The sequence below is a fragment of the Somniosus microcephalus genome, chromosome 9 (assembly GCF_052327205.1).
Source record: "Somniosus microcephalus isolate GS21.2 chromosome 9, FLI_Smic_1.0, whole genome shotgun sequence".
NCBI classification, from domain to species: domain Eukaryota; kingdom Metazoa; phylum Chordata; class Chondrichthyes; order Squaliformes; family Somniosidae; genus Somniosus; species Somniosus microcephalus.
The window spans coordinates 117,041,292-117,052,786 of NC_140995.1; the positions used below are offsets into that span (position 1 = coordinate 117,041,292).

Sequence of the window (11,495 nt, forward strand, 5' to 3'; positions counted from 1 at the left end):
AGTTGTATCCTAGAGGCAGTTTGCTTCAGGTTTTGGCAAAATGAATAATTGATGGCAGCAATTTTAATTGACCACACATATATTTAAGTCTTGAACCCTCCCACCTGTTTCCACATGAAAAATTACATTATGTGCCTCAAGGAGACAATCTGACTGGGAGAAAGACTATTGATTATGAATAGGAATATGAAGAGCACTGCTGCTATTTTTAGGAGGAAGGTCTTGTTTTAATGTCTTTCTGTTGTTGAACCACAAGCAATTAGTGGTTTTTAATTTTTTTTAAAGTAGAGTATGGATTGAAAGGGAAAGAGGATTTGTCCTTTTTATTTTGCTAATTTAAGGCATTGAACCACATCTAAGGGCTTTGGCTCATTAAAAATTTCGTGGAAACAGTTCAATGAAAACGTTTCCATATGTCTTTCCGATTCATTCTATTCCCTCTGAAGGGGTCCCTACTCACGCACTCACTGGAAGCATTTCAGGGAGCAGGTCTGGGCAATAGGTTCTGGGGAGTGATATACTGGTCATGTGAGGCTGTGCCACAACTTGTGTGGCCGCCTTAAACACACAGCATTTTTTCCTTTGGACTTCGAAGAGTGTATTTTCAAATTACTGCAAAAGATTTTTATTATGGTTTATCTGATGAAGCCAGTTATTTTATATTGTAACATAATAATTCTGTAAATTACCTGATTGAAGTATTCCTTAGTAGACAACTATCGTGGCAGCTCAGTGGATAAGTGCACCCTGTGGATTGAAAGTGAGCCATACAGACTAGGAAGATCTCAAGTTCAATTCCTGATGTGTGTGGAAGTTAGCTGCCTTTCAGGCAGAACCACATTAACAACAACAACAACTTGCATTTATATAGCATCTTTAATGTAGTAAAATGTCCCAAGGTGCTTCACAGGAGTATTATCAAACAAAATTTGATACCGAGCCACATAAGGATATTAGGACAGCTTGGACAAAGAGGTAGGTTTTAAAGAGTGTCTTAAAGGTGGAGAGAGAGGTAGAGAAGTTTAGAGAAGAAATTCCAGAGCTTAGGGTCCAGTCAGCTGAAAGCATGGCCTCCAATGGTGAAGCGATTAAAATCGGGGATGGGGAAGAGGCCAGAATTGGAGGAGAGCAGAGATCTCAGAGGGTTGTAAGGACGGAGGAGGTTACAGGGATAGGGAACTGTGAGGCCATGGAGGCATTGCCAGACTGGGTGCCAATATAGGTTAGTGTGCACAGGGGTGATGGGTGAACGGGACTTGGTGCGAGTTAAGATACGGGCATGAGAGTTTTGGATGTGCTCAAGTTTATGGACGGTGGAAGATGGGCCTATGCATCACTGATTAAAAAGGAGAGAGATTCAACTAATGTTCCTGCTCCTGATCACTATCTAGTTGTCCCTGCTGGAATGTATGCACATGTGCACATCAGTAAGGGCATAATTGGGCTTAGCTGTGGTGCCCCCGCAGGTAAGTAGTCTACCGAGACTTACTGGGACTGATTTTGACTTTGAGTGGATATCGGTTGGGTGGTGCAATTGTTCTGCCAGCCCAGTGTCGCCAGTGAGAGGGCCAAGCCATTTTGATGGCTGCCAGTTTGCCAGTCAATGGGGAAGGGGGGGGCGGGGGGTGGAATTCCGGTGGCTCCTCCGTTGGCCAAGCAGGAAATTCTATGTTTAAGGGAAAACAATCGATGGGAGGAGCACAGATGGGCCAGCGGCAGTCCAGAAAATATTCATGCGGCCAGGAGGAATTCCTCCTGTTCCTCCTGAACACACAAAAAGCATACACAAAACTTTTAATTACATACCTTGAGAAAGGCCAGCAGCAGTTCCTTTAATTAGACCACTCACCGCCTCGTGCTAATGACAGACCGTCTGTACATTTGTACCTCAAAATTGCATTGGGCTCCTACAACTGGTCGGAACACAATTTGCATAATAAAAGTAGGCTCCCCGCTGAAACAGGTGGGCGCTCTGGCCAGTCAATTCCACCTATGGTCAGAAATGATGGCAGCCATATCAAGAGCAGCAGTGGGGTGGTAGGTGGCACACTACTGTTTTTGACCTGGTGCAGCCCCATTCCTGCCTGGTGAAGGCTGTGAAAATCGGGGCCACTCTTGGTTCACATGTAAAGAATGGACATGAGAAAGGTGCCTTAGAATTATTGCCCCCTCTCTCCATACCCATGAAACTGCACCTCCGTATGAGTCAGTGCGTTCAAAAAAAAGAGGCGAAAGGGTTAAATTTGGGGTGGGGGAAATGGTTGATTATTGTAACTTGTTACAAAATGAAATAGGAAACCATAGCAAAATAAAGCACTTTCAAAGCACACAACAGCAACAGTATAATAAAACTGCAGGACAGGATAATTGGGCAAATAGCAGGCTAAGTCATATCCTCTTGTAGAATAGTACATGTAAACATTGACAAATACTTAGAGCTGTAATACATTTTAAAAGGGAATGGCTATTTCTGCACAATAGTTCATGTCCTTGTACCTTGGAAAGAGAGGAGGAGATTGTCCTATTAGCTGTGTAAAGGCTTCTGACTGATTGAAACAGGCCAACATTGATTTGCAGTGCCGATAATTTTGACATGTCTAGAATTATGGGGTGTAAAGGATAGAATGAGGTAATAGTTTGATGGGCTGCTAAACATTTATGCTCTCAATATGACCGCTTCTGGAGTTAACCCTGTTCGGAGAAAACTTGGCATTCTATGTGGATTAATGTATACCAAAGCTGCCTCTTGTTGCATAGAACATGGGAAAAAAAACTCATGATAAAACTCTTGGAAAGATTGGGCGGGGGGTGGGGTGGTGGTGAAGAGGCAGGGGGTTGTCCTCAGTTATTAAAATAGTTCTTCTCTCCTCTACTACCACCACTGCGCCCCCCCCCCCCACACTAAACCGTATATGGCGTTAAAGTTAATTCAGTTTTTTATAGGACTCCTTTCATTGCATATTAGGTTAGAGCTGCTGGCACCTACTCTTGGCAGAGGTTGGGTTACAGAGACAGGATGTAGGAGGGAAGTCGCTAAGCATGACTGGCCACACCTCATACCCCCTAAGTGAAAGAATGCTGAGAGTGGGCATACCAGACATACTGAAGAAAGGATCGCATTCCTTACCTAAGATATCTGCTGTTGTTTAGGCACAAACTAATAAGTAATAATGCATTCCATTCAGTTTTATGTGCAGACTTTCTTTAAAGTTGGTTCAGGAATGTGTTTCAACAAATCATATATATTAATTACAGTATATAAAAAAACTGTACTCCCTCCAGGAAAAATACAGTTGAAAATAGTTCTAAGATGTTTACCTAACTTCTGTTTAACTAGAACTGTGGGGACCACATACACAACGAGCTTTGTACTTACTTTGTTAGCCTACAGCTATAGTACAGTAGACCCTCATTAAAAAACCTTTTGATATATTGATACCTAATACATGTTATTTATAGTTCTCGCTCCAACAGAGTATACACACATTGGGCTCTCTACATGTTGCTCATTGTATCACACTTTTCTCTATGGCTCCTCAGAGAAAGCTTCATAAATAGGGCAACAGAATTTGTCTTTGAAATTCTGTATGTTATTTCATAGATTCAGAATCAACAAATCTGTGATTTCTAAATACTTAGAATAATTTAAAAAACAGGGGTGTAAATCTGTACAATAGATGTAAAATAAATCTAAAATCTAAAATGGAAGGTTCAGATGGGAACTTTGGATTCACTTTTGACAGGATACAAAATAAAGAGGAGACCGGTTCTTTAAAAAAAACTTTTTTTGTTTTTACAAAAGGCCTCAGTATTACATAAAGAACATTCATGAATGCTCTTGGAATTTAATCAAACATATTCCCTTTGGGTCTCATATTACTGCTCAAGCATTTGAGTCTCATTAGTGGCCAGTGCTCTAAATCTGCCAGCTATTTGTGTGATAATTTTAGTCAGTTCTCAGCTTTCTGCCAGTTTAGATGGCCCACGTAATCCACCTTTCCCACTGGTCCATAAGTGTGCACCCTCTATTGTATAAAAATAGATCACCATTGGTTCCAGAAGTGGTGGAGGAGCCAATGATCACTTTTCCTTCTGCTACATGTGAGGAAGGGCAGCGAGAGATATGTGGTCACAATAAAGTAGTGGCTTGTCTCTGGGCCCACTCTCACTGACTGTTACCATGCCATGGCAAGTGCCCAAATGGATTAGTGCTCATATACACTTAACAAACCTACAATCTGTTTCTTCTCTGTTCCATCCCACATAGGATTATAACATATTCAATAAATACATATTTGTATAAGAAATTAATAAATGTACATACATAAGGCACAGCAAACATAAATACAAAGGGAATAACACATATCCAATGCAGTAATCTCAGGTTCAGGCAACATCGTAAATTGTGAGAGTGCAGCTTGAGCAGTTTATAATCTTGATCTGAACCACAAACTGAGATTGCTGCCTTGAAATCAGTCCTATCTTATCAATAGCATTTTAATGTGTGCCATGGAAGTTGTAGGAGTGATTTTAGTCCATTTTGGGTCCTTTTTACTTGTCACCAGAGGTGTCATGGTGGATGTTCTGCTGACAGCCAATGCATGTAGTTCATGTGCAATAATGTCTACACTGAAGGATTAGCAAGTTTGGTTTAATCATTGCAAGTTTATCAAGTGATAATCCTCAGTTGATTTCCAGGAAGTAACATAATCATAAACTTTTTGAATTCTTGACTTCTGATTAAGAAATTTCATTAGCACAATAAATCCCATGACTAGTACATTAGAATAAAACAAATTGTACATTATCCTAGGGGTGGTAAAACATAGCAGAGCACACAGAAATCAACACTACAGGAATGTAAGAAAAGTTACAGTGTTAAATCTGGTTGTTATTAGAGAGAATAGTCACATATTTTTTATAATGACAGCAGCACAAGTGATGTAATGATGTTTAGATGTGAATTACAACATTACTTTTAAATGCCTGCAAGCCCAGAAAGGTGGTTTGCAAATGTTTCTCAACAAGTACTGTGCCTCTTTGAATAACTTGTAAGATGTAACTCTCTGTTTTCTTTTGTAGGTGCTACAGACCTTGGCCCCTTCTCAGACCCACGACAGTTTGGGCTTTCTTCCCTCACAGAGAGCCGTTTCTCCAATCCCCGAATGCACTACCCAGCCGCCTTCACCTACACACCAACTCCAGTCACAACTGGCATGTCTCTGGGTATGTCTGCGGCTACACACTATCACACCTACCTGCCACCGCCCTATCCTGGCTCATCCCCAAACCAAAGTGGACCCTTCCAGACCAGCAGTGCACCCTATCTCTACTATGGCACCTCTTCTGGATCCTACCAATTCTCCATGGTGGCCGGGGGAGAACGCTCACCCTCCAGAATGTTGCCACCTTGTACCAGTGCATCAACTGGCAGTACACTCCTTAATCCCAACCTGCCCAACCAAAATGATGGTGTAGATGCTGCTGGTAGCCATAGCAATTCCCCCACTGTGTTGACTTCCACTGGGAGGATTGATGAGTCTGTCTGGAGACCATACTGACTTTCTGATTCCATAGGAATACAGAACATCTACTTGGAAAGGATGTCATCAATTAAATAGTGCCTATTGTACAGTTTTTAACTGGAAGAAAATCTTATCAAAGTAAGACTGTTCAGTGAAAGAACTGGTACAGTATTTGAGGACGTTTCTGTACTGATCAACATATGCACATCACGTTGCCTATTTGTAAGTTCATCAGTGAACTTGGTATCTTGTCCAAATATATGAAGAACTTCTAGCTATTCAGCAAAACCTTATTGTTTTAGAAAGATGGGCCTTGCACATAACATCCAAGAATTGACAGTGTGCAAATTGCAGTAATTTATAAATGTATTATTGAAACAACATTGAAAGTAGCACGAAAAATGGCTAAAAACAAGAAGAATGAGAGGACTCTAAGCTTAAGAAGATGAAAAGTCCTACAAGAAATAGTTACCCACTTTAACTTTTTTTATAAATTGTCTATGAGGAAAAATAGTTCGCAGTTAGAATAGTGGTATCAGAAATGTAAATGTATGCACTCAGTTGTAACTATGCATAGAGGGGCAGAATTTTTCTTTTTTTAATGAATTTCTTGAGAGATCCCCTTTAAGTGTAAATAGAAAGAAGTTGTTTTCTAAGTGCCGTTTATCCAAGAATTTCTGTTAATTGAATGTTTGCTGCAGATTTCAAGAGGAATGTCTGTTTTTGCATTCTTTAAATGCTTTTATGTATGTTTCAAACAAAGTGACTTTTCAGTTTCAAACGAGGTAAATATCATCTGGCTTGGAGAAATCTCACTCTATTTCTATGTCGTTAATGTTTCTTTTGAATATTGTTTACTCATTAATTGAATGGCTCCTTCATGGTGACATAGCGACATTAAAATAGTAATGTCTACTGTAGCATCATTATAATTTAGTATCTGCAGTTGTCTATACTTGAGAAAAGGTGGCAGTTAATATTAATATTGTCATGATATTCATACTCAGATGGGTTACTTTAATTACATGGGATTTCCTCCCAAAATTTAGAATTCCAGGATGATTTAATCACTAAATATTTGTGCATCCATAAGAACAGTAACATGATGGAAATAGGGATATTCTTAGTAGCTCATGCCAGTGGGTGTGGGAGACTTGCCTTCGAATCATCTATTCCACTTTAGTCAAGTTCTCTTAAAACATATAAATTAAAAACTGTATATTGTATATTTTGTTGTAAAGTGAAAATTTCTTTGGGGTACAAACTGAAGTGTATTATTTGGCAAATTGGCCTTATTTTCTAAAAGGTATCTAATCAAAGAAATATCCTTAAATGACTGACAGGCGCAGGGCTTTGTCAAAGGAAGGGATGGGCACATATGTTGCTGTCCAACAGCACATCTCCCAATCATATCCCTATAGCACTGTTTATCAATATAAAGAATGAGAACCCTCCCCCGCCACTTGCCCCAATTTAACTTAAATTTTCTGGTATCTGCGGTTATTAATCTATATGCTGATGATTAGGATCAATTGGAGTTTTATAATGAATCTACAGAGTCAGTGCAGTTGAGAGCACAAAGTGGCATCTGACTTGTATCATTCGATTATTACTATTCAAACCTTTTTTAACTGCTCAAAATTCAAAGACCCTGTAATCAAGAAAATTAAAACGGAATCTCATTGTTCAATGCCAGCAGCTAAAAGACACATGCTGTTGTGGTCACTATTTCTGTTCAGTCCAGTTAAACAATGTATTAGTTCCATAATGGAAACAGAAAATGCTGGAAACATGTTTAAGTTCCATTTATTCCCCTAATCAACCTGGATTATTGAAGGTGAGATGCTCGCTATTATGACTTTCTTTTAAGAAGTAGTGGTCAAGTGGAGAGAAAGTTTTTGTTTCATACACTCACTGTACTACACACACACTCACAGGTGTGCACATGAAAACATGTTTGTGAATGTTTTAGTTTGAGTATGTATGGCTATGGTAACAACGAGAAAGAAAAAATTGCAAATACTGAAAATTTGGAATAATTACAGTTGAAAATATACAGCAGGCCCATCGGTATCAAAAAAGAGGGGAAAATGGTTAATGTTTCAGGTAGAGATGCTTCATCAAAACGTCCTATTTATCAGAGAAAATACTTACAATAAGATAATGATGTGCTTCACTACATCATTATCTTTAAAGGAGAAAGTTCAGTGGCTACCATTGAGGTAATTAATATAGTTTTCAGAATCAGCAGCATTATCTAGATGTACATAAACAGAAACCAGTGAATTTTCAGCATATTCATCGTTATTATCGAAATTCAGTTGACATATATAGGTCTGCTGTGACCCATATTGGAGGTATAGCTTTATGCAAAACCAGCTGGCCTACAAGTACTATTACAAATAAAACGACATAGTCAAGTCGTGACTACTCTTCAAAAGTACTTCATTGGCTCTAAAGCACTTTGGGATGACCTGAGGCCATGAAAGGTGCTATATGAATCTAAGTTCTTTTTTTCTTTATTATCATGTCCAACTGTCAGTCTTACAAGGTTTCCTATTGGTTCAACCCCATTAAGGCAAGTGTAGCTGGTACATTTATAGAGAACACACCATGTATTATGGTAACCCAGGTACTTGAAATATTAATATTGCCATACCGATAAATCAAATCATTAACTTAGAAAGATTACACATGGAAATGTGTATTCAGTCTTTGTAACTTAAAAAGCACAAAATACATGAGAGGTACATTAATGCAATATCTACTTATCCTAATGCTTCCTTAATTTCAAATGCTTTGTTCTATTCTGAGACTTAGACATTACGATTTTATGTATTAAATAAATGTCAAATATTTTTCAATATTTAGATATAGTACGCTTTTTTTACTGTAAAGTTTTCTTGTGTGAAGCATGCTTTTTGTGGACCCAAGGTTCAATATGGCCTATTTACATTAAAGCTGGACAACTTTATTGATATTATTTATTGCAAGTGGTAGCTTGAAGCAAACCACCAGCCTACGTTTATATATCTGTACAGGTAATGAGTTCAATAGTTTTCAGCAGCACTTAAAAAAGCAGGTGTCAGGTTACACGACTCAAGGTTGAATTAATCAAATCTTACTGCCAGTGCAAGCTGTTACCTATTTAATAAGAGGTACTTTATTTGTTTAATGTAATTTTTATTGCTAAGGTGGGCTTTCAAAGATTTAAATATGTTTTTTTATATAAAGTGATTTTTTTAAAAAGAACATTCTTTGTTAGGATGTGATATTTGTAGGGCTGCAGGCAGCAATTTTGGAACCAAATTTAAGATTTTGTACAGTCAAAAGCACTTCAAATCACATCCAGATAGATCCAGTATCCACCAGGTTAATATCCTACAGCAAATGTTTTAATAATTGCTATACATTTTGGACATCAAGCAAAGTGTATTCATCGCTTTTCCGTTAGGAGCAGGTTTTCTACTGCAGATGTGAACATCTTTTGGGGTTTCTATGGTACTGACTGCTAACTCAAGCAATCATTTATGCTGCAGTTATGTGATGCCTCAGCTAGTTTACTGATACATTTGTTGTTAATGGGGATGTAATTTAATAGACTTTACAGTACGCCAAGTACTTTAATTCTTTAAATAGTGGTAGTAGATAATCTGAGGTATTATACTAGCAAAAAAGGAATTCAGCTTCAAATCACTCCAATTGCACTGTGCAATCACAACCAATATTGCACACTCATGTCTGAAATATTACATTTAGATATGAATCCCATATTGTCAGTCAAATAATAAATTGGTTCCTTCACCGATGAGATGTGATTCTGCAGAAGTTCTTGGGATAGCACTGAATATTGGAGTTGTTGTCTCTCCACTTTCATTTTTCTGCTAATTATTGAGAATAATTTTATCATCCTATGCAACATCCTATTGTTTTGTGAACATTTCATTCACAGAATACTGTGCAGGTGTGAAGTATCATCAGACCAAACCGGAAAAAATCTAGCGGTGCATATCAGAACCACAGGTTAGAGCTGCCTCTAGTTTTGTGCTGGCGAAAGGGTTAATCTGCTTTCCTCTAGACCTTGGGTACTAGGATTGTTGCTAAGGAAGCAGAAGCACTGATTTGAGCTGTAAATCGAAGTATTTGCTGACCATAGCAGTTCATATTAATAATTGATGAGCACAATTGTGTCGAGCAGAACTCAGAAAACTTTTGAGTTTTTTTAGCTGACAGTCACACTGCTAATGTAACTGGCCAATACTGGTGGCAAAAATAAACTTTGCTTATTAATCGTTTACTGATAAGAACAACATATTTGTTTTTGCTTCCAGTGACTGCCACGTTAAAATGTGCACATAGCTGTTTAGTGTTATGAAAGCAATACTCTCAAGATTTAAGTGGTGGAAAACAACACTTTATCCTGTTATTTATTAAGCACATTGAAAGGCATCAGCAGCAGTTTCAACTATAATGATTGAATAGGACCTAGGTGAGCCTCATCCATCTCTGATTTGGTACACATTATCTTCAACCCTGAATTCTCTTTACAAACACAAAAGGCTTCTTTTATCTTAATTTCAGCAGTTTATGATACGGTTCATATTTTGTATTCTTCTAGTTTGTGATTGTAGGCATGGAATGGAAATCCTAGCTTTCTAATGTAATTACCACATAGATAGTTAAGCTCCATGAAAAAACATACATTTTAATCCGTTCATATTTTTGTGTATGTAAAACAGAAAACATTCTGCAGTTTTGATTTCAAAGGTATACTTACACTTCTGCCTTTTTATTCTGTGTTTTTTTACTTTTTGTATAAATACAAGCTTTTTATTGCTGTTATTCAATAATTGCTTTGCACTGAATATACTGTACAAACGCATTGTGTTTCCAAGCCATTGCCATCATTGATTATGAATCACTTTGCTACGTCTTAAAAGGGAATAATGCTAAGGTAGTGGTTTTTGTGTCACCGAACTGCAAGATTCCTTGTCTGGCATTTTGTCACGATTGTAACATTGATTTAAGTTTGAATTTCATTTTCAATAAAATGGCATTTTCTATTAATTTTGCATCAATGTTCTTTGACCATTTTTAGATACTGCAAAGGATATGCAGCTATAGGGTTTACAGCCATGGTATTCAGGTTTGCGCTGGTTCTTTTGGATAGATTTCCCCTGGTGGTTACTGAATAAATCCCCTTGAAATGCTACTCAGAAGTACATGTGTCTGAGTCACCAAATGAATCATAGTACAAGAGCCAAATACTTCAGGAGTTACAGAGCTGCATTCAAAATTTCCATAACCTTCATTAAAATGAAGACAAGCTCCAGGGCTGTCTGGCACATGAGGGGTGATTCTGCATTCCCAGCAGGTAGGACACGCTCACAGGGAACATGGGCCGAAGACAGGATTACAATTCTTAGACTCCTTACATGCATGGCTGCCGGCTTGCAGCGCAGGATTATGGAATCACCCCTTTTGTTAAAAAACTGAAAATTCTGGAAAAACTCAGCAAGTCAGGAACTGCAGTTTTAGCACATAGTTGGCCAATAAAAATTGCTGAATAGACACAGGCATGGCTATGACGATACCATTTTAGCCACATACACTAATTTTAGTAGAAAACACCTTACACACAATACTGGTAAATAGAATCATAGAATGTTACAGCACAGAAGGAGACCATTTGGCCCATCATGCCTGTGCTGTATCTTTGAAAGAGCTGTCCAATTTAGTCCCATACCCCAGCTTTTTCCCCATAACCCTGTAAATTAGTCCTCTTCAACTACATATCCAATTGCCTTTTATAAGTTTCTATGAAATCTGATTCCATCACCCTTTCAGGTAGTGCATTCCAGATCTTAACAACTCTCTGCGTGAAATAATTTCTCCTCATTTCTGCTCTAGTTCTTTTGCCAATTATTTTAAATCTTTGACCTCTGGTTACCGACCATTGTGCTAGAGGAA

General features: G+C 38.2%; 1 protein-coding gene across 1 annotated transcript in view; it reads left to right on the plus strand.

Moving 5' to 3' along the window:
* runx2a (RUNX family transcription factor 2a) overlaps positions 1–10,592 on the plus strand; it is a 217,351-nt gene extending 206,759 nt beyond the window's left edge. The window contains exon 8 of the mRNA XM_085997065.1: positions 5,083–10,592. Coding sequence (XP_085853191.1) covers positions 5,083–5,561 — 479 coding nt within the window. The 3' untranslated portion in view covers positions 5,562–10,592. The remainder of the gene's footprint in view (positions 1–5,082) is intronic.
* Positions 10,593–11,495: the final 903 nt, after the last annotated feature.